The 24,581-nt window shown below is 35.7% G+C and overlaps 1 protein-coding gene across 9 annotated transcripts in view; it reads left to right on the top strand.

Moving 5' to 3' along the window:
- Positions 1 to 24,581, top strand: part of IFT80 (intraflagellar transport 80) — a 131,698-nt gene that overhangs the window by 24,921 nt on the left and 82,196 nt on the right. For all 9 annotated transcript variants that reach the window (XR_015160985.1, XR_015160984.1, XM_086392507.1 and 6 more), the window contains 5 exons: positions 4,446 to 4,556; positions 6,306 to 6,374; positions 15,728 to 15,837; positions 19,412 to 19,501; positions 20,704 to 20,841. Coding sequence is in view for 7 of the 9 variants with exons in the window: in XM_086392507.1 (XP_086248633.1) it covers positions 4,446 to 4,556; positions 6,306 to 6,374; positions 15,728 to 15,837; positions 19,412 to 19,501; positions 20,704 to 20,841 (518 nt within the window). In the remaining 2 variants the exon portion in view is untranslated. The remainder of the gene's footprint in view (positions 1 to 4,445; positions 4,557 to 6,305; positions 6,375 to 15,727; positions 15,838 to 19,411; positions 19,502 to 20,703; positions 20,842 to 24,581) is intronic.

Here is a 24,581-nt window from a genome sequence, read left to right as displayed (position 1 = left end):
TCGCTAGGTTACAGATTTTGGAGTTCATCACTGTTCCCTTTGTTATACCCTCTCCATCTTCTGTGTTAGTGGTAACATTAAAAAAAAACAACAACAAACATGGGATTTGGGGGTCAGATCCTGAAGTACATAAAGCAGATTCTTGCCAAGTATTTTGTCTCACCAATAATTCTCTCTTCACTGTTATTACCTCTTTTTTGAATATTTCATGCAGCTGTATCCTACTTTTTAGAGGTGATATTTCTTTCACAATGTGTTAAAAGATTTATATTCAAAGAAGAATTATTTGAAATGCATTAGGGGAACTGCTTTGTAAAGGAATTCTGGTATAAAATCTCTTGTAAATCCAATAAACACTCCTTAAATTATATTTAGTGAAAGTTGAATTTTTTATACATTGTTAAATATCTTAAAGTAAGCCTTTTATTCTCTTATTAGTTAATAAGTACATTTAAAATCCCACTTTAAAAAGAATTTTTGTGTTCATTTCTTTTTATCAGAAGTTAGTGGTTACTGATCTCTTTGGCTTTTTACAACCATCTGCCAAAAGATTTCTGCTATAAAGCAGTCTGCAAAAGTGCTCATGTGACCTTTTTTCTAATATCCTATTCCAAGCTGCCTCATGTTTCCATGGACATTTCTTAAGGCATTTCTAACCTTGAGAAATGTGTTTCATATAATTTTAATCTACTTCCTCTGTTCTTTTAAATAGCATTTTCCTCTTTTTAGTTTATTTTTAATAATAAGAGATAAATTTTTTACATTTGGCTGTAAATATCCATGTTTTTTACCCAAATCATCCACTGTTTAATCAATGAATTGCTATCGATTAAATAAATGAATGAATTGTTTATATCTCTTCCCAACCCTACCCTTAGCAAATAATTAGAGGTAATTTATTTGGTCTTTAGTTTTTTGGTCTAGCACTTTAAAAAGTTTATAGAAAAGCTGAAGGGAAGAAGAACTAAAATCGTTAAAGGAATAATTATGTTTAAAAAAATTTTTTGATATATGTAGTTTTATACTTAGGCTTTACTTGGGTTGTGCTATTCAAGCAATGTGTAACAGTCAGGCAAACTACAAAGGTAAAAGATTTATTGAGTGCCAAGTCTATGCAAAGAGCTAGCCTTAGTTGTCTCAGTGTGTGTCTTCTGTGAGGTTGTAGAAAGTAAGAATTCAGCATTTGTCAGAAAGTCAGATTACATATTTTAGGATAAGAAATATCAGTGATCAAAGTACATAAAATTTCTAAATATGTTGAAATTTATGGACCTTTCATTTATGGTTCACGAGTTGCTTGGTTAATCTATTTGATAGATTCGTTTGTGACATGTAGCAATTTAGTATGTAGATATTTTGTGTTAGACAGCATGCTAACATTTAGTGAAATAGACTTGGATAAAGTAAATATTGGCCACTCACTATATGTCATCTTTCTAGTTTCCTCTTTTGAAATTCACCCCCACTCATATTTTCTCTGTAAAACAATGTATTAAAAAAGTATATCCAAATTAATTTTTTTAGTCTCATAAAGAGAGTACTAGTAAAGTTGAATTCAAAGTAATCTTGTTACATTGAAAAATGACCCAGAGGCAAATATAAAAGTAAAAGGAAGATATGAGGAAAAGTAGATGGCACTAGTAGGTGGTTAGATGAAGGAAAGGAGTAGTTGATTGATGAGGGCCTAGAAAATAAATGATCAGATTGAATGAGAAAAAAAAGAACGTCAAAGTCTTCTTAAGTTACTAAATATGGTTACTGAGTTGGTTAAACTTAATGAATGCTGTTTATGTAAAAGCACTATTGCAAATAAAACTATGACTAAGACATGGCCCCTTGAAAAGAATTACAGCCCAATAAAAAATGCTGCAACAGAGCTACAAATAATATGCAATATATATAAAATGGAGGAATGATTTTCTTGATGGAAATGGTTTGGTGGTCAGTGAAATAACCACAAGATGCTAGGTATAAAATATTTGAAAACCATCTGTATTAGAATTCTCCAGAGAAACGTTTTAAAGCCACCTAAAGCATCTGACTTAAATATATTTTTAATGAATTGTTAGTAAGAATCTTGAGAAGTCTTAAGTTAAAAATGAATTCAAACAAATCCTTTGAGGCAAAATCTGATTAGGCAAGCCACATTATTATTTTATAGCAAAAAAAGATATACATTTTTGGGGGGGGGGGTGGATTTCTAATTCCACTTACAGTTGGCTCTCAGTATTCAAAGGGGTTGGTTTCAGGACCCCTGTAGATACTAAAATCTACAGATGGCCAAGTCCCTTGTATAAAATGGCATAGTATTTGCACATGACCTACACACATCCTCCCATATACTTAAAGTCATCTCTGAAAGTGAAAGTGAAGTTGCTTAGTTGCATGGGACTCTTGCGACCCCATGGACTGTAACCCACCAGGCTCTGCTGTCCATGAGATTGTTCAGGCAAGAATACTGGAGTGGGTTGCCATTTCCTTCTCCAGGGGATCTTCCCAACCCAGGGATGGAACCTGGGTCTCCTGCATTGAAGGCAGACTTTATACCCTCTGAGCCACTAAGGAAGCAAGTCATCTCTAGACATCTCTAGACTGCTTATAATACCTCAGTTCAGTTCAGTTCAGTTCAGTCGCTCAGTCATGTCCGACTCTTTGCGACCCCGTGAATCGCAGCATGCCAGGCCTCCCTGTCCATCACCAACTCTCGGAGTTCACTCGGACTCACATCCATCGAGTCAGTGATGCCATCCAGCCATCTCATCCTCTGTCGTCTCCTTCTCCTCTTGCCCCCAATCCCTCCCAGCATCAGAGTCTTTTCCAATGAGTCAACTCTTCGCATGAGGTGGCCAAAGTACTGGAGTTTCAGCTTCAACATCATTCCCTCCAAAGAAATCCCAGGGCTGATCTCCTTCAGGATGGACTGGTTGGATCTCCTTGCAGTCCAAGAGACTCAAAGTTGTAAATACAATGTAAATGCTATGTAAATAGTTCATGGTGCAGGGCAAATTCAAGTTCTGTTTTTGGAGCTTTCTGGGCTTTATTTGTTTTTTGGTAGGTTGAGTCCAAGGATTTCAGAACCCTTGAATATGGAGGACCACCTATACTTAATTATTTTATCAAAAACTATATATTACTAGATTTCATGATCATTCAAAACAACACTGCAATTGTTTTGGCTTCCTGTAGTACTTATTCTTTGTATAGTTGATTTGTTCCCTTGACATCTCTTATATACTTTGCTTAGGTCTTGTAATGTAAGTTTTCTGCTGTTCACCTATAAATGCGTGAACTTTCAATGACAGCAACCAAATAACCTACTTCTTTTTGTCTACCTGGTGCCTGGTACAGTGTAAAATAAGGCAAGGATTTAAAAAATTTGGGCTTGTCCTTTAAATTAAAGAAGGAGGCCTTTAGACTTGAGGTGACTAATGGTGTATATACCTCAGCAAGTCAAAATCTAAGCCTGTAAATGAATGCTTCAAGATTACAAAATTGAAACCAAAGGACAACCAATCACAGACAGCCAACTAGGCTTTAAGGTATAGTCAGTCAGTAATATCCTTAGTTTTGTCATTTCTCTGTACCTGACCTCCTGTCAGTGGAGCATTCCTAACCACTTAAGGTTTGGCACTGCTGAATTGGAATTGATTTCTGTGCAAATAAACTCAGTATTTTTTAATATGCCTCAGTTTTTAAATTTTTTTTTAACAGTGTTCAACTATTTAGATCCTCTCTTCTCCATAATTCCTTCTACAACCTGTTTTTAAAAAAACAAGTTATATAACTTTTTCTAGCTTTTCTATTGGAGAGGCAATGGCACCCCACTCCAGTACTCTTGCCTGGAAAATCCCATGGACGGAGGAGCCTGGAAAGCTGCAGTCCATGGGGTCGCTGAGGGTCGGACACGACTGAGCAACTTCACTTTCACTTTTCACTGTCATGCATTGGAGAAAGAAATGGCAACCCACTCCAGTGTTCTTGCCTGGAGAATCCCAGGGACGGGGGAGCCTGGTGGGCTGCCGTCTCTGGGGTCGCACAGAGTCGGACACAACTGGAGTGACTTAGCAGCAACAGCAGCTTTTCTATAACCATTTTTTTAAAAAAGCAAAACTTCAAAATTCTGCTTAAATAGAAGGCTTTGTTGATATTCCTCTTGGGTTCCTTTGACCATATTCCAGGACAATTTTATTGTCCCTCTGAACTATCATAGTATCATATATATATTCTGTCACACCACTCGTTTCAAGGTTTTATAATTTTGCTTTTGTGCCTGTTTTCCAATAGATTTGTGCACTCCTCAAGAGTAAGAATAATTATATTATTTGCCCTGTATCTCTGATGCCTAGCACCATGCTGACTAGTCTAATAGTTGGTTCTCAACAGATGCTTGTTGATTGGATAAATTAATTTAATAAAATAGATTTCTCAAGTATAATTTCTTTTAGGCAAATTTCATCTGATTTCTAAGTTAGGAAGAGTGGAAAAAAGTGTGGAAGCTCACAGTGGAGCAGTGCTGGCAGGACGATGGAATTATGAAGGAACAGCATTAGTTACAGGTAAGTTATCTGCATAAATGACATTTAAAATGAATTTTTTAAAGAAAAATTTCCAGAAGAACAGAATGTTTTAATTTAGCAGTAGTGTCTTTCCTTGTCTAACAGCAAGTAATTGGCACAGGATTGATCTAGACTGTTATATAATGTTATAATTCAGAGTGTCATATTAGTTTTCTTACATGGCTAATGGAGAACATTCTCTCAAGAAGGTTTTGAAATAATCAGATATTGAGTAAATATGTTTTAATTCTTCAAAATATTCTCATTTAAATGTGTGTGTGCGTTTGCCCATGCGTGCACATGTTAGTTGCTCTGTCATTTCTGACTCTTTGCAACCCCATGGATTGTAACTTGCCAGGCTTCTCTGTCCATGAAATTCTCCAGGCAAGAATACTGGAGTGGGTTGCCATTCCTTTCTCTAGGGGATCTTCCTGACCCAGGGATCAAACCTGGGTCTCCTGCATTACAGGCAGATTCTTTACCATCTGAGCCATCAAAATTCAAAATTTTCTCATTTAACTTTACTCCTTTCTATCTCCTTCCCTACTGAGGGTTTCTCATCTTCACCTGTTATATTAGATATCTATTGTATGACAGATTATCCCAAAAGTTAGTGACTTAAGATAACATGTATTAGCTAACAGTTTATGTGAGACAGGGAATGTTTAGCTGGGTGGTTCTGTCTCAGAATCAAGAAGTTGGATGGGGCTGCAGTCATATGAAGCCCTCCTAGGGCTAGATAGTTCCAAGATGGCTCACTCACATGGCTGTTGGCAAGAGGTCCTACTTCCTCTGTGACTCTATGACTGAGGCCTAACTTAGTTCTTACAGCGTGGACTTCTCCATAGGGCTACTTGAATGGTCTTACAGTAAGCATGACCACTGGAGATTCTCCCTGGGTGAATGATCCAAGAGAGAAGGATGGAAGCCACAATATATTTTATGACCCACCCTTGGATGTCATACTCCATCATTTCCACCATATTTTATTAGAAGCAAGTCACTAAGTATAGCCCAAACTGAAGGAGAGAGAAATTAAGCTTAACTTCTTAAAAGAGAGAATAACAGAGAATTTGTAGATATATTTGAAAAGCATGACACCTGTCCCCTGGGCCTTTTGTAGGACTTTTATCAGTGAGTTGTCTCCTGTCTTGCCTGTTTATTCAACTTCTCCTTTTCCAGTGTTTTTTTTTTCTTTTTCCCAGTGTTTTTTTTTTTCTTCTTTCTCCCAGCATGTAAATGTGTTTAAATGCTGTTTATCTCGAAAATTGAGGAAATAGAAATAAAAATCCTTCCTTTAATAAATAATTCTAGCTACAATTTCCTCTTTCTTTCTTTCCTTTTCAGGCAAACTGTTCAAAAGAGTAGTCTGTTACTTCACTCCATTTAGTCCCCAACTCCCTGGAATTTGGCTTTAACTCTTCTTATCACACTGAAAACACTTTTCTTAGAGTGCTTCTCGGATGGAGATGTCAGTGAAAATGAGAGCATTATTTGAATAATATACTTACAAATCTTCTAAGATTAAAGGAAAAACAATTATTGTCATGAAAGTTAGGCTACTTTGATAAAATTGTTTCAAAGTAATTTCAGGTAAATTTTTTAGTTGTGAAGCAGTGACATGTAATTAGAGAAACGTGTCAATTTTAAATGTGCATTAGTGTAGATAGAGTTGATTTTTATATGTAAATGTAATGTTTACATATATTTCCTATAGGTAAAATGTCAATTATTATGTTCTTTTTATAGTTGGAGAAGATGGACAAATAAAAATATGGTCAAAGACGGGAATGCTAAGATCGACTTTGGCTCATCAAGGTATGTATTATAAATGTCTTAACATTTTCCTATAAAAACAGTCTAATGTAGTTCCTCAGATTGATTTTGGTCAGGTTCAAAACCTGAAATCTCTTACTTCTATTTAAACTTTTTCTTTTTACTTTCATGTTTCCTAATGGGGCATGGTGACTTTTATTTGAACCCAGAAATGTAAGAAATACTCAAGGACTTTTTCCTTGTTAGTGAATCTATAAAAATAGAGTTATAGGCTGGTGATTCTTTTTAATATAACTCTGAAGCATTATGTGCATATTCTATCTGAAATAGCACGGGGTGTCTAATAATAATAGAATACATTCAATCTCCATACTTAATAATTCTAATAACTTCTTAATATTAGCACCCTTTCTGAATTGTGTTGCACATTTGATTTCAGTACTAATGAAGGGGAACAGATACTTTCAATGATCCAAAACTTGGTAAAATAAAACTGCTTAGAGCAGCATCTTGGTTTTCCATACTCATTGGGAAGAAGTGCCTATAAAATCAATCCAGAAGTCAGATTAATGTTGTCTTGAGCACATATCTGCTTCAGAGATAGATTGCCAAAAAGCTTGCAGACTGTTCTTCAGAATTATATAATAAAGTCATATTGTGAAGCATCTCCAACAACTGACTTCCAAAAATTTGCAGATTTCATTTTTTAAATTATGTTCACTCTTAGGATAGTGTTAAAATAGCTATATTTCTTTACTACACATTAACCAAATGTTAGCAAAAGTAACCATAAGTGATATGTAGTGATTATCTCCTGAGGTTAAGTCTTTGGTACAGATGATCTCCAAATAGAATGTTTATCCATGAGTAGAAAAGTCAGAGTTCATAGAAACATTCATGAGCAAATTTCAGTTAGGAGAAAAATGTCAATTTATTGTTTCTTTAGTAATAAAATATACCTTTAGAAAATAAATTTTATTTTAAACTAATAAGAATAGGCATTTACTTTTGGCTTTATAATTTTTGTTAGTGCTAATTATTTGGCATTCTTACCTTATGATGTCTGACTTACAAGCAACTACAGAATTCTTTTAGAGATCATTATCACCCCCTTGGAGCTGAGGCTGCAGTTCTTTTCAGCTGTAGCTGCTACTGATACATACCCTTTTTTCCTTTCTTTTCTTTTCTACTAAATATGTTGTCTAGAGAAGACACAGATCTTCAGAGAAATTTTGAAAGCTTATCTTATTACCCATTACAATAATCTGAATTTTTGCCTGAGATTCTTCACCAGTTGTCACTCTAAGGCTCCTTTTCTTTCTTTAAATTCTTCCTAGTCATCTCCTTCCCTTTGATTACCCCTGGGATCTACCATTTTGGACTTTCCAAAGTCTAAAGTTGAAACTTAGACTAAGTTGCTTAACATAAACATTGTTAATGATAGAGAGTAGAAGACATAGCACTTTTGGTTCAGTGCTGTGATTTATCTGAATAATGGGTCTGGAAAACAGATTGCTGCTTATTTCACTCTTATACAGAAAATGCTTTTAGAATTCCCAAACTTGCAGAGGAAGTTTGGAAGCCCAATATATTCATGAATTAAGGACTTTTCATTCATCAAAGGTCACAGATGGCCTGTGTGCTGAATCTAGCCCACTAGCATGGTCCAGGCCCAGCATTAAAGATTAGGATATTTTACATTCTTATATGGATCTCTTTGGTATCTTGAAAAATTGGAAGAACTGGCAACATTAAGTCTGCTTTCCAGAATAAATACGATCAACTGGAGTTCAGTGGTGGCTATGCCATTTTTAGTTGGATTTTAAACTTCTCTTAGTTTTCTTACACTCCACATATAATACTTTACTCATTTATATTACATGGTAGAACACAATATAAACCTCTGAAGGGATTTGAGTTTGCAACTCCTATTTTCAATAATGTGTGTTTGTGCTCAGTTGTGTCTGACTCTTTGTGATCCCATGGACTACAGCCAGCCAGCCTCCTCTGTCCCTGGTCTTTTCCAGGCAATAATACTGGAGTAGGTTGCCATTTCCTACTTCCAATTTTCAATAATAATGATCATAAAAATTTGATTGTTCATATATGCCTTTGCAGGGAGTGCTTACATCTTTTTAAAGTATAAATTTTTTATAGATACTAATTCACATAGTTCAGAATTTGAAGTGTAAATAAGGGTATAAAGTTATCTCTTAAATACTACCCTTGTCTTTCATATTACCCCTGTCTTCTGGCCACCCAGAAAACATTCCCAGAGGCATACTGCATCTACTACAATATGCTCCTTACTTGTTTTCACTTGACTTGTAAACTGCATTGGATATAGTTTCATATCAGTAAATTAAAGTCTTCTTCAAGTTTTTTTTTTCCCAAAGTAAACATACCATTTTACATTCCCACTAGAAATATATGAAGGTTCCAGTTTCTCCAAATCCTCAACACTTGTTACTATATTTTTATTATAATCATCCTAGTGACTGTGAAGTAGTATCTCATTGTAGTTTTGGTTTGCATTTCTCTTGTGACTAATGATGTTGAGCCTCTTTCCATGTACTTTATGGCTGTTTGTAGATCTAGTTTGGAGAAATATCTATTAAAATTCTTTGCACATTTTTAAATTGGGTTGTCTTTTTGTTATCGAGTTGTAAGAGTACTTTATGTATTCTGGTTAATAGACCATTGGCTATATGATTTGCAACTTGGATATATGATTTCCCCATTTTGTGGGTTTCCTTTTCATTTTCTTGATGATATCTTTTGAAGCACAGACGTTTCTTTTTTTAATATTTATTTTATTTTTGGCCTTGATGTGTCTTTGTTGCAACACATGGGCTCTTCGTTGCTTCATGGAGGCTTTCTCTAGTTGTGTAGTATGTGGGCTTCTCATTTTGGTGGCTTCTCTTTTTGCGGAGCACAGGCTCTAGGGCAGGTGGACTTAGTATTGTGGCCACGGACTTAGTTGCTCCATCCTGGTCTATCTGGGACCAGGGATCGAACCCTATCCTCTGTATTGGCAAGAAGATTTTGAACTACTGGACAACCAGGGAAGTCTCTTAAGCACAAAAGTTTTGATGAAATTCAGTTTATCTACTTTTTTTTTGATTGTTTACGTTTTGGTGTTATATCTAAGAAACTATTGCCAAATCCAAAATCATGGAGACTTACATCTGTATTTTCTTGTAAGAGTTTTATAGTTTTAGTGTGTACATTTAGGTCTATGATCTGTTTTTGTGTATGGTATTTATTTTGGAGAGGGATGGATGGTGCTTTTTTTGTTCATTCCTTCCAGTTACATTGATAACTAGGATTTTCTTAAAAGCTAAATTACATATTATGTCATATAGGATAGGTAATTTTATTATGTATTCATTGACTCACGTAATGGTATTTTACACCAGCATTCCAAATGGCTCCAATTTCCTTAACATCAAATGCTGTTAAATTGCTGATCATTTTTATCCTATTTGAATCTTGTTATTCTTCTTACTCAAGGTTTATGTTAATTATGAGATTAATGAGCAAAACTAAATTAGGTAGATTTTATTTTAGTTAACCCATTAGTATTTCAGCTTAATAACTAGTATCTTTTTCTAGGTTAAAAAATTATAAATTCACTATAGAACTATGATTTTAATTTATGAATTTTTGGTCATTGTTCCCACCCACACTTTCCTAATAAGCATAGACTTTTCCCATTTTATTTCTGGGAAAAATCACTGGAGAAGTTAAGTTGTAATGACATTAACCCTGAAGGAAAAGTCCCTAGTTATTTATAAGGTTTGTTTGATTTGCTAAATAGAAAAATTCCTGAATTCATTTCTTGATAATTGCAGGCAGACATAAAGATAGAAAAAGTCATAGTCATCCCCTTCTCCAATGCAGAAGAAGCATTAATTTTGTTTTTTAGTGGGATAGGGATGGAATTTGACTATGTTTAAAAAATGATTCTTACTGGTGTTTATCAAGAGTTATTTTTCCTTATTAGAGAAAAGTAATATGTAGACCAAGAATAATTATAATGATGCCCTATTTTGTATTACATTGTATATTTTAATTATAAATTAAAATTGGAAGAGGGAAATACTGTAAACCTTTAAGAACATTTCCCTTACTGTATTCAAATGGATTAAAGAGATGACAAACACGGAAGCTGCCTATAATGAATTTAGTAGAGGAAATATAAATACTGTAACACAAGGCAGAGTGTGCTGGTTGCCTTAAGGCATTGTGGGAAGACAGGAAGGCAGAGATGAATGCTTTGAGGGGAGAGAAGGTACTTCTCTGGTAAATACTGCAGCATCTTTTAACTAGACTTTGAAGGATAAAGAAATTAGGTAGGGAAATGGGCTTGTTGTCAATGCAGCGGAGCTCTGGAGGAAGTTAGATGATCAGAGGCACAGAGGCAGACCAGCATAAAGCCTGGAAGTCAGGTGAGGGGGAGAGGACCCCTTGGGCCAAGTGTAGGCTCTGAAGGATGCTACTGCCAGAGGGACCAAGACACAGATAACCTCAGACATTAAATGAAGGGGGTTGGAATTTATACTTTCTTTTTAAAAATTTATTTTTATTTATTTGACTATGGTCTTAGTTGGAGAATGTGGGATCTAGTTCCTTGACCAGGAATTGAACTCAAGGGCCTCCTGCATTGGGAGCAGGGAAGACTAGCCACTGGACCACCAGGGAAGTCCGGTTGGAGTTTGTTCTATAACCATATAAAAATCTTTAAAAGATGAGCAGAAGAGTAAGAGATAAAGCCTGTTTCTTCAGGTAGATTTTGTTGTTGTTGCTTTAGTTGCTAAGTTATGTCTGACTCTTGGCAACCCCATGGACTTTAGCCTGCAAGTCTCCTCTCTCCATGGAATTTCTCAGGCAAGAATCCTGGACTGGGTTGCATTTCATTCTCCAGGGGATCATCCTGACCCAAAGACTGAACCTGCATCTCCTGCTTGACAGGTGGATTCTTTACGACTGTGCCACCTGGGAGACTCTTTAGGAAGATTACCTTAGCAGTAGGATGTAGGATCAATTAAAGGAGGTAGAGGTTACGTTGGGGTGACTGGTATGGAGGTTACTGAGGTGTTCTCTGCTAGAGTGCAGTGAGGCTTGAACAGAGGTGGTAATGAGAGTGGTTGAAAAAAGTGCATAGTTCTCAGTGGCTGAGAGGAATGGATCACCCTGTAAGACGTGAAGAATTCAGAGGAAGAATGAATGAGGGAGTACGTGGGGAGGGATAATATACAAATATGTAGAGTTTGAAGTTTTGGCATGTCTTTGGGGTAGATGGAAATTTGTTAGAACTCAGAAATAAAGGCTGAAATATTAATGTGAGAGTCTGTTACAGAAAGGTGAAAGGTGAAGCTATGGAGGAAGTTGAGATCCCCAAGGGAGAGGTGACTGAGGATAGAAAGTAAAGAAACACATGCCTTCTTTTTAGTTTTATTTCTCTGTACTGACCTGGTGACATACACAGCCAAAAAGTTGTTTGTTTGTTTTTTTTGAGGAATAAATTCCACTTGATATTACTTATTTGTTAGTACATGTCTCTACAAATAGAATGAAAGGGAAATAATTCTTTGTTTTTGAATTCTTAATGATTTGACCACCAAAAAAATTGAAAAGCTTCCTGGAAAATATTGCAGCATATTTTAACTAGGTTTTAAAGGATAAAGTGCCTACTCCCATGAGCAACACAGTAACAAATGGTTGCTTATTTCATTACAAAGTAGTAGTAGTGGTTACTAATAGATAGTGCTTATATAGTGCCAAATTCTTCTCTACCTTCTTATGTTCACTCGGTGTAGACCTATACTGTATTCAACACAAAGGTAGCTAATGCTTCATGGTAATAGTGAAGAGTTTGTTTCAAAAGCATTCTTAAAAACATGCAAAAACAACATTTTAGGGGATACCTTTAGTATGAATGTGAAAAACATGGTATATTTGACCATGTACTTCCTTAAAACAATTGAAATACATTTTTGTCTCCTCTTCTGTGGTTTAAAATGCCTTCAACAGGTTGAAAGAATTTAGATAATTTGTTTTACAGAGAGATAAGGGTCTGACATTTAACACAACCCCAGGTGCATGTGGTTTCTTAAAAAATGTCAAAAAGATCACATGATCTTAGTGTACAAAGTCAGAAAAACAAGATCTTTTTGAGTGTCTTAACTGAAATGGAGCATAAATAAAAATTCCCAGTATAAAAAGCAAGAAATTAATTATTGCAAAACTATTTGTGTTTTTTGTCCATTTTTGTTAAAGATGAAATTCATAACATCTTGTTACATGATTTGCTAAATTTTTTGTTGTTAAGTTTTTTAACCTGAAGGCTGTATTATTATTCCCATACTGACTTTGCAAAGTGAAATGTAGCTTTAGCAAATGTTTTTAGAAAACATTTAAAAAATATTAGAGATTTGTTTCAAATGCTAGTAAGATGGATTTTTTTTATAATAGAAATCATTGTTTTCATTATGAAGCTAATTCATCCACATTCAATAATCTTCTCCAGAACCACATAAATCAAAGTTGTATAGCAATAAAGACATTCATATATACAGGAATTTCACACTTAACATTTTATTCTAAATGTAAAGAATGAATATAAAGACACATTCTCTTAGCTCTTGATGTTATATACATTTTGAATATTGCTGATTAGGAAGCTGTAACTAATAAGGCAGCTATTGATCTTATTTAGGATTGCTTATTTATCATAAAAAATTCCTTTTGTTTTTGGATTGAAGGAATGTGGTTAAAAACCACGTATTTTAACAAAGGAATTGCTTAAATTTTCCTCTATAAGCTTATTTTGTTTTATTCTTTAAGTTACTATATCTGTTTCTTTAACAGTATTATTGTTTAAAAATTATAAGCAGGAAATGAATAATCTCCACATCCCAACATGGGAGGTAAGTATTCTGAAGATTTATAAGGTTTATAAACAAGGAAATGGTGACACAGCTGACTTAATGGGGCCACGGATTCAATGTGAAAGAGGACATAAGAGTCCCTGGCTCTTCATCCTATACCCCAAACCATATCTTTTACCACAACTAAAGCACTAGAGTCACATCCTGTATAACTCAATGGGAGTTGTGTTTACTGAATTATTTCCTTGGGGGTAGATGTTTGTCATAGTTTTGTATACACTGAGGAAAGTGTAATTTTACTGAGTATATTCATGAAGCATTGATAATTGATATTAAAGTATATAAATTTACTTTTTTTGCATAATAATTGCAACTGTAATAATGGAATAAAGAAGGAACCTGTAATTTACTCCCATATTTCCTTACAGTGCTTACCAAGAATCACATTTGGAATATCTAAAATTTTGATTTACATTTTCTGGGGAGTTTATTAGAGTTGAACTCTGTTCATTTGGAGATTTAGTTTGAAGCCCAGGTCAGCTCCTGGCTACTCCCAGATAATGTTCCAAGAGAATGTAGTTACTAAGAATAGAAGAAGTACCTTCTGAGGTGAACCATCTCATTGGCCATCTGTAGATTCCTCTGAATCAAGACAATCCTAGGTGTCACCAACTGACCAGGAAATTTAGACCCAGTATAATATCTAACCTATACCATGGAAGGAATGCTTATGGAGTTTTTTGGATTAGATCTAAATCAGATTTTCTAAGTCCTCTAAGTCTGGTTCCCATCACTTCATGGCAAACAGAAGGGGGAAAAGTGGAAACAGTGACATGTTTTATTTTCTTGGGCTCCAAAATCACTGCAGACGGTGACTACAGCCATGAAATTAAAAGATACTTGCTCCTTGGAAGGAAAGTTATGACAAACCTAGATAGGGTATTAAAAAGCAGAGACAACACTTTGCTGACAAAGGTCCATATAGTCAAAGCTATGGTTTTTCCAGTAATCATGTTCGGATGTGAGAGTTGGACCATAAAGAAAGCTAAGCACCAAAGAATTGATGCTTTTGAACTGGTGTTGGAGAAGACTTGTGAGAGTCTCTTGGGCAGTAAGGAGTCAAACCAGTCAGTCCTAAAGGAAATCAACCTTGAATACTTTTTGGAAGGACTGATGCTGGTGCTGAAGCTCCAATACTTTGGCCACCTGATAGGAAGAGCTGACTCATTGGAAAGGACCCGATGCTGGGAAAGATTGAAGGCAGGAGGAGAAGGGGATGACACAGAATGAGATGGTTGGATGGCATTACTGACTCAAGGGGCATGAATCTGAGTAAACTCCCAGAGATAGTGATGGACAGGGAAGCCTAGCATGCTGCAGTCCGTGGAGTTGCAAAGAGTCAGACGTGACTTAGCAATTGAACAACAAAAAGTCCTGTAAAGCACTGAGTTGTTGTTTTAGTTGCTGAGTCTTTTGTGACCCTGTGGACTATTGGCTCCTCTGTCCATGGGATTTCCTAGGCAAGAATACTGGAGTGGGTTGCCATTTCCTTCTCCAGGGAATCTTCCCGACCCAGGGATCAAACCCAAGTCTCCTGCATCTTATACATTGGCAGGTGGATTCTTTACCACTGTGCCACCAGGGAAACCCAATTAGAGCATTTATCTTACTAAAATTTACTCCCTGTTGATTGCTGATTGCTCCCTGTTGATTCAGTCAATTGGGTTTTCCATTTCAATAAACACATCTTACTGATTGCTCATAAATCCTTAGATTCAGATTTCATTTTACTGTGAATGTAAATTCCTGAAAGATTTATTCACTCACTCACATAAAGTCAGCTACTATAATAGCCTGACTTAGGAATCCTAGACAATTTTTAAAAGCTTGATTTTATAAATATAAATGGGTTAATATTTTATAGATTAATTGTATAACCTTGATTCACTTCCCTAATGAATAGATTCTAATGAATAGGTAACTGGGTCAGACAGTGGACTACAGGTAATTTAATGCTCTCAATTGATACGATATTCATTTAAAAAAAATAGATTCAAAGAAAGCATAGTCTTCCAGAAGATATTAGGTAATCTGTGAAGTAATCGAATTAAAAAATACCTAAATCTTATCTCTAGGATTCGTATCCTAGGAATCGCTAATTCCTGTCCTAGGAAATTGAAAACAGATTTACCGAGTATGGTGGGTGAATCAAACTTGTATCTTTCCCATGGAAGTGGAGTCAACTTTATCCTGGTAATACTTTAGCCTAACTTTCAGGCCAAAGCCACACTTGATAGACAGCAAAACTTTCCCTAACCTCATATTTATTTTGCCTTTTATGTTTCAGTATCAGGCTATATACTCCAGTTTGGATAGGCCATTGAATAAGGAGGAAATGAAATGATACCCCAAATTGGTTTTTTGACTTTCCTAACAATCTCTGTTTTATAAAGCATGATAATTAAAGTTTATCTTTTGGTTTTTTTTCTTTTCTTTTTACAGGAACACCAGTGTATTCCGTAGCATGGGGCCCTGATTCAGAAAAGGTTCTTTATACAGCAGGCAAGCAGCTGATCATTAAACCGCTTCAACCAAATGCTAAAATTTTACAGGTACTTCTCAGGCATTTGTAAATTGTTATCAGGATCTGCCAGACTGCTCAGTAAGAGGTCACTTTCTTAGGAGTCCCTTTCTTTTGGGTGGTCTTGTTATAGTCGAGGCTTTTAAGTGTGTGGTTTTATCAGCCTTTATTATAGAACAGGGAATACTTGTTGATGTTTCCAATAAGGTTCACTTCCCTCTTATTCCAACTCTCATTATATCAGTAAATCATAAATATGTTTACATGATTTGGCACAAAATTCAAATTTAGCACAGTCAGCCTCACATGGATAGATTTGAGACAGAATGGGACTAAATCATAAAACTTTAAGAACTTGTTTAGATGGTTTTTTTATCATCTCTAGTGTCTTCTTCCCCCTCCTCCCCATTGTCTGTTCAGTACCCTTGAACTTTCTCTAAGACCCTAGAATTGTTTTAGTATTTATTGAAAGTGGGTTGGGGGGAGTCAATGTAATGCTTAGAACAAATTGGGTATATATAATTTTACCAATTACAGGGAAGCAGAACAATAGTGGCAGTTAAGACAGGTCAGGGTAGGACAAATTAATGGAAAACCTTTAAGCCTATCTCTGAGATTTTGATGTTTGATTTCAGTGTGAAGAGGCAGAATCATTTTCTTCATATTTTGATAGTAACACGGTATAGTGTAGGTAATAGAAATATAGATTTTGGAGTTAGTCACCTGGGTTCAAATGTTCATTACTTATATGTAACTTTAGGCAAATTATAAAATTATCTCAGAGCTTAAGCTTTCTCATCTCTTAGATGTGATCCTAATACCTAATTGATAGGATTATTGTGAGGATTAAATGAGTTAAATTACAAAGTACATAGGACAGTGCATATAATAAAAATATTGAATGTACACAATAAAGAGCAGTTGTTATTATTGATGTTATGGTGTTATTATGTCATCTGTAACTTTTATTTAGCCACTAATAAATTAGAGACAAGGAGGCCAGTTAATAGGTCAGGGATTTGGTGCTGGAGATTCACTGGCTACAGAAGGGATAAAAGTGTTTTAAGAAGAAACTTCAGGGTTTTTAGTTTGTTTTTTGCCATGCTGTGTGGCTTCTAGAATCTTAGTTCCTGGACCAGGGATTGAACCTGGGTTCCTGGCAGTGGAAGCTCAGAGTCCTAACTACTGGGCTACCAGGGAATTCCCAAGACGCATTGTGTTTAACAGTTCAGTAGATAGAGAATTTGGAGAGTAAGGATATAGAAATGACTTTGCGGTTCCATATTAGTCACTTCTGTGTAGAATTATGCTGTACATATTCCATACAGTCATTGTGTATTTACATTTTTACTGCATGAGGAACACTCTGCTAAGAACTGTGAAACAACAGAAGGGGAAGAAGCTAGGGAAGAGGTTTGGTTCTTCCTGCCTTTAGTCAAAGTCCTTCCATACCACTTATACCCTGAAAATGTTCTTTGAAATCATACAGCAAAAGCAGGCCCAATGAATCTTTTAATTTATAAATATATGATTTGTTTGTGCTGTGCTGTGTTTAGTTGCTCAGTTGTGTCCAGTTCTTTGCAATCCCATGGCCTGTAGCCTGCCAGGCACCTCTGTCCATGGGGATTCTCCAGGCAAGAATACTGGAATGGTTTGCCATGCCTTCCTCCAGGGGATCTTCCCAACCCAGGGACTGAACCCAGGTCTCCCGAATTGCAGGCAGATTCTTTACTGTCTGAGCCACCAGGGAAGCCCGTGATTTGTTTAGATACCTGTAATTAAGCATATATAAATTAAGCTCAGGAAGATGCGTATATCACCATTGATAAAGTTCTGGTTTTGTGGCTCGGTGAAACCTTTGACTCAGGAAATAGTGGAGGGAAAAATTCAGCTAAAGTGAAGGAGTTAAAGGAGTTAAATGGAATTCGTAATTTAATGCAAATCTTCTATTTCTTTTGGAAAACTAAAGTTCCAGCAGTTTTTCCTTGGGTATAAATATATACTCAACTTTAGATTGTTCACAAAAAAGAATGCTTACTTAATTCTTGCTTGTAGAATACAGTTCAAAAGTGTACACTTAATTTCCTTTAAGAGCTTTAGGGACTCTTCTAGAGGCCCAGAACTTGGTTTCATAGTGAAGAAACTTCTGTTTATTTAGTCAGTCAGTGAGAATGTGATGCATACTTACTATATGTCAGGTACTATGTTGAGTGTAAGCCTTGTACTATAACATATTCAAAGTGAAACAGAACATAGTTTCTGCCTTTAAGGAGCTCATGGTTCAGAGGAATTTCACAAAATGCCTAATACCTTAAGAAATAATTGAAAATGGTATATGCATTATGTATAATGTGTAAATATATGTACTGTATAAGTGATATCCTAAATTATAAGGAAAATTTAAACCATGTTTTGTTCCTAACGTTTAAATATGAACATTTTATTTTTTTAGCTTTAAAATAAATAATGTTTGTATATTGAAATTTTTATGTTTGCAGTTTATTTCAGGACAGTGGCTTAATTTAAAGTAACTTGTGAAAATTATTGCTTTCAAAACATTTGTTTTTGACATTGTATATTTTTATGTATTTTGATAAAGCAAGTTATGAATTATTGCTTATTCTTAGGGCTTGCTGCTGTTGCTTATTTGACCCTAATTTGATGTGGGTTTTTTTTCCATATACATGAAGAACAATAGATTGGGAAGGATCTGTAGAATGAAAATCCTTGAAATCAGTCACTCTTTGATGCAAATTTAGTTGACTCAGACATTAAAACGTACCTTATAGTCTTCAAGAAAAATTTTTTTTCAGTTATATTATTCAAATATAGTGAAAGACTAATGGCTTTTAATTACATGTGTGGTAAGAGCTAAATGAGCACATAAATTATATTTAAGAGTGAGAAGACATCCATATTTACTTACTAGATTTGCCAATTTTGGTGTGACTTATGTAGATATATACACAAATATGTGTGTATTCTGTATATGTATAGGATATATATATCTGTAGAAAGCCTCTTTGTTATATAGTAAATACAGCAGAAGGTTCTCAGAGTAGTTAGTGTCTATTCTAAGGATATGAAGGTAAAGAGAATGAATCTTAGGGGAATGAACAGGAAAGAATAAAGGGAGTAATAAAGACGATGTCCATATAGTAGAAGATTTTTTTTTTTTTTAAAGAAAAGAATTAGCAAACAAAAATGAAAGCAGTATCAATAACAGGATTAGCTGTGCAAAGGGAGAAAAACTTGGATTTAACTAAGTTTTGGAGTACATAACATATATTCATATTCATTCCATTATCATCACACAAACTTCAGGCTTTTAATAGTTTAACAGCAAGTGATTTTCCATCTGGGGTCCAGGCTATTGAGACTTGAAGGATGTGAGTTATATAGTGGATGTCATAGTGCAAGGTGCTTTTCATTAGTTTAAATCAGAAATGAAACAAACAAATAGCTGTGCATAATGGCTATGAAAGGAAGATAGGAGTTTTCTCAAAGAAGACTAGAGAACACTAGAAAAAGGCTGAAAAAAAACAAGTCTTAGAAAATTTTCAGTGCCCTTGAAGTTATAATTTATATCTTATTTTTTCTCCTAGTGGAAAGCTCATGATGGCATTATTTTAAAAGTAGATTGGAACTCTGTCAATGATTTGATTTTATCTGCTGGTGAAGACTGTAAATATAAGGTATGTAATGTTTGAATTTATCACCTGGTTGAAAGAATCGAATTTTGGTGAAAAGTATTTAGCATATAAGAATATTCTTCAAGTCCTTCATTTTAGTCATATCTTTTAATCTGACAATTTAGGAAATTGTTATTTTATAATTTTCAGTGGTATTTTGAAGTGTTGCCTTTCTCCTTGGCCTATTTCATTGACCTATAAAATTTGATTTAATGAGTGGTAACACGAATACAATGCCTTGTTTTAGTGACTATTTAAATCAATTTAAGGTTTAAAAAGTCAACCATACTGGTTTATTAAATGTTAATCAGCTCCAGACCAAAATAATTTGTGAGGAAGAATAAGATTTATGGTAAATATAGTTGGAGAAAATTTGGTTCAAATAAATACTTTCAGGGAAAGTTGATAGAGCACTTATTGAACAAAAAAAATTTAAGCAAAAAACAGAATATTATTATTAAATTTAAAAGGATTACAATGGATAGGTTTTAGAATTAATTAAAGACTTCAGTTCAGTTCAGCTCAGATCAGTTGCTCAGTCGTGTCGGACTCTTTGCGACCCCATGAATAGCAGCACGCCAGGCCTCCCTGTCCATCACCAACTCCCGGAGTTCACTCAAACTCACGTCCATTGAGTTGGTGATGCCATCCAGCCATCTCATCCTCTGTCTGTCGTCCCCTTCTCCTCCTCCCAGCATCAGAGTCTTTTCCAATGAGTCAACTCTTCGCATGAGGTGGCCAAAGTACTGGAGTTTCAGCTTTAGCATCATTCCTTCCAAAGAAATCCCAGGGCTGATCTCCTTCAGAATGGACTGGTTGGATCTCCTTGCAGTCCAAGGGACTCTCAAGAGTCTTCTCCAACACCACAGTTCAAAAGCATCAATTCTTCAGCGCTCAGCTTTCTTCACAGTCCAACTCTCACATCCATACATGACTACTGGAAAAACCATAGCCTCGACTAGACAGACCTTTGTAAAATCCAAAATTATCACAATGTTCTATAACTTTTTCTTTGAGATATTTAGGTTTCCAGGAATACAGCTTACCCCCCAGTTCCCCCAACCTTTGTGGATAGTAAAGACATGTAATTGCTAATATTATAAAATGATGATTTCTAAATCTTTACTTGATATTTTATTGGAAAGCAGACTTGTTTGTAATAATGTGGTGATGTTATAAAAGATTTTTTAAATTTGCTTTCGTAGGTATGGGATAGTTATGGCCGTCCTCTCTACAGTTCTCAACCTCATGAGCATCCTATTACCTCAGTAGCCTGGGCTCCAGATGGAGAATTATTTGCCGTTGGATCATTTCATACTTTACGCTTGTGCGATAAAACTGGGGTAAGACATAGTGGTGACCAATCACAGATGTTCTGTCATAAATGTGATAATGCACAACACACCTAGTTCTCAATCTTTAAAAACATTTTCAGTGATGAATTTGACTGCATCTTTCTGATTTGTCTTCTTAATATATTGGTTCAGTTAATTCCAGATTTATGGGACCATTCAAGCTCTTTAAGTTCAGTTTGAAGACTGAGTATGTTCTCTACTGTCTTTCTGAAAATACTTATTTTAAGCATATTTGTGAAAGATAGTAAAGTGTTAAAATTTATGCCCAATCAACATAGAGAGTTGAGTTTTGAACTTTTTCTTTTTTAAACTGTCAGTGTGCTTCATACGTGGAGAAGGCAATGGCACCCCATTCCAGTACTCTTGCCTGGAAAATCCCATGGACAGAGGAGCCTGGAAGGCTGCAGTCCATGGGGTCGCTGAGGGTTGGACACGACTGAGCAACTTCACTTTCACTTTTCACTTTCATGCATTGGAGAAGGAAATGGCAACCCACTCCAGTGTTCTTGCCTGGAGAATCCCAGGGATGGGGGAGCCTGGTGGGCTGCTGTCTATGGGGTCGCACAGAGTCGGACACGACTGAAGCAACTTAGCAGCAGCAGCAGTGCTTCATATAAAAATTTTGGTTGCATATTTTTGGTAAGGAATTGATAGTAATTTTTTTTAAATGGTCATTTTAAAATCAAAGATTTCATATTTGAATGCACGTATGATTTTTCTCTCATAAGAGAGTATGCCCTGTATACAAATTCTGTTTAAAACATAGGCAAACAACCCAGCTCAGCAGCGTTTACCATTGTACTTAGAGAATGAATTATTTCATCAAAGTGCTCCCAAGGCAGCAGCATTATATGAGAGACTATTCCATATTGTTCCTGACTATGAGAAAATCACAATTTTTCTGTGGCTTATTTTCCTCAAATGTAAAATAAGACAGTTTATTTAGAATTCTTAAAGCCTTATAAACACAAAAAGCATAAATATGAATTTGCTTTTCTCTGATTTTGGTACCTAAAAATCTAAATATAATTCTCTATTTTTAGAAGCACACAACTGTACTTCTGTTTGACAGATGTTCTCTAGATGTGCATCGTTAATTTTATAATGTTGTCTTAGTTTCAGGTATATAGCAAAGTGAATCAGTTATACATATACATATATCCACTCTTTTTAAGTTTCTTTTCCCATACAAGTCATTACAGAGTATTGAGTAGAGTTCTTGATATAACACATTTTAACAGTGGTTATTCCTGGAGTTTGAAGTAGTAGGTGATGTTTTTTGAAAATTTCATTTTCTAAAATTTTCAAATTAAAGATATGCTTTGTATAACTTTTGAAGAGGGGAACAAAGCTAGATTTATTTTTTAATTTTAATTTGCTTGCAGAATTCATTGGATTCTCTAAATATATAATTCATCTTTCTTTCCTTTTTTAAAAAACATTGATTTTTGAAGCTATTTAATTTGTATACATAATAAAAAATGGAAAATTATTTTTAAGGTGACAGACATAGAACACATATATCTTTATTGGAAAATGATTCTGTTCACTAAGGTATAAGTGCTATAAGCATTTTGGGTCAAAAGCAAATTACCTGGGGACTTCCCTGGTGGTTCAGTGGTTAAAATCCCATGCTTCCAATGCAGGGTTCAAACACTGGTCGGGAAATTAAGATCCCACATACTGTGTGGCCAATTAATAAATAAAATTAAAAAACAAACAAAAAACCTCAAAACTAAATTACCTGTATAAGTACTTCCTGCACATCTTTTTAAAAAATGCCAAGCAAATATAGTCCCTTTGGAGTTTACTTTCTATTGATAAGATGGATATTAAATGATTAATTACCCACTCATTTATTTAATTACAGTTGTAATACATTTTACAAGAAGATACAGGCTTCTCCTAGTAATGAGAACTAATATCTTTGGGGGGGTCAAGGCAAGTTCATGTGGTGAAAGGTAAGAAGGGCAATACTTATTGAGATTCTTCACCTTTTCCACTTACCAAGTAAGTGGTATCAAGTTAAGAGCCTAAAATTTAAGTCAGTGGGTGCTGAATACTTTTCCCACACAATTATTTATATCTTGAAAAAACCTTACTAAGGTTTCTTTTAAGAAGTACATATTTTCATCAGCCTGAAAATGTCACTCTTAAATGTAACTCTTTGTTTTTTTTTTTCCTCATAATCCTGCAACTTGAGTTCAGTTCAGTAACTCAGTCATGTCCAACTCTTTGTAACCCCATGGACTACAGCACGCCATGCCTCCCTGTCCATCACAAACTCCCGGAGTTTACTCAGACTCATATCCATTGAGTTGGTGATGCCATCCAACCATCTCATCCTCTGTCATCCCCTTCTTCTCCCTCCTTCAATCTTTCCCAGCATGAGGATCTTTTCAAACGAGTCAGTTCTTCATATCAGGTGGCCAAAGTATTGCAGTTTCAGCTTCAACATCAGTCCTTCCAATGAATATTCAGGACTGATTTCCTTTAGGATGAACCGGTTGAATCTCCTTGCAGTCCAAGGGACTCTCAAGAGTCTTCTCCAACACCACAGTTCAAAAGCATCAATTCTTTGGTGCTCAGCTTTCTTTATAGTCCAACTCTCACATGCATACATGGCTACTGGAAAAAGCATATCCTTGACTAGACAACAGTTAGAACTGGACATGGAACAACAGACTGGTTCCAAATAGGAAAAGGAGTACGTCAAGGCTGTATATCGTCACCCTGCTTATTTAACTTATATGCAGAATACATGATTAGAAATGCTGGGCTGGAGGAAGCACAAGCTGGAATCAAGATTTGTCAGGAGGTGCGTTAGGCATTACTGACAAAATGGAGGCATGGCCCCAACCCCCTCTCCTCATCCCACAGGCACGGTCCCAGGATGAAGGAGTTAGGTTTTGTGATTCTGACTTGTTCTTTTCCTTTCTTCGGTTGAGTTGGCTAGAAAAAATGTTAAGGTGCTTATTGTTCTTGAGAAGAGCATGAGAAAACACAAAGCCTTCTGCAGTTGTGCACAGAAAATAATCTATAAAGTAACCATTGACATTTGTTCAAGGATTTTTACAAAGAATGTCCCAGGATGAGCACGTAGGCCGCAGCTTGAGGCCATGGGAAGGATTGTTATCTGAGACCTGTTTGTGAGGGAAATGTTTATGGCAAAGGAAGTTTTCTGAGTTTCAGTTCAGTTCAGTCGCTCAGTCGTGTCCGATTCTTTGCAACCCCATGAATCACAGCACATCAGGCCTCCCTGTCCGTCACCAACTCCCGGAGTTCACTCAAACTCACGTCCATCGAGTCGGTGATGCCATCCAGCCATCTCATCCTCTGTCGTCCCCTTTTCCTCCTGGCCCCAATCCCTCCCAGCATCAGAGTCTTTTCCAATGAGTCAACTCTTCACATGAGGTGGCCAAAGTACTGGAGCTTCAGCTTTAGCATGATTCCCTCCAAAGAAATCCCAGGGCTGATCTCCTTCAGAATGGACTGGTTCGATCTCCTTGCAGTCCAAGGGACTCTCAAGAGTCTTCTCCAACACCACAGTTCAAAAGCATCAATTCTTCAGCGCTCAGCTTTCTTCACAGTCCAACTCTCACATCCATACATGACTACTGGAAAAACCATAGCCTTGACTAGACGGACCTTTGTTGGCAAAGTAATGTCTCTGCTTTTCAATATACTATCTAAGTTGGTCATAACTTCCAAGGAGTAAGCATCTTTTA

The sequence above is a fragment of the Bos grunniens genome, chromosome 1 (assembly GCF_055505025.1).
Source record: "Bos grunniens cultivar Pamir isolate PY7600 chromosome 1, Bosgru_T2T1.0, whole genome shotgun sequence".
NCBI classification, from domain to species: Eukaryota; Metazoa; Chordata; class Mammalia; order Artiodactyla; family Bovidae; genus Bos; species Bos grunniens.
This window is presented reverse-complemented; position numbering and strand designations above follow the sequence as displayed.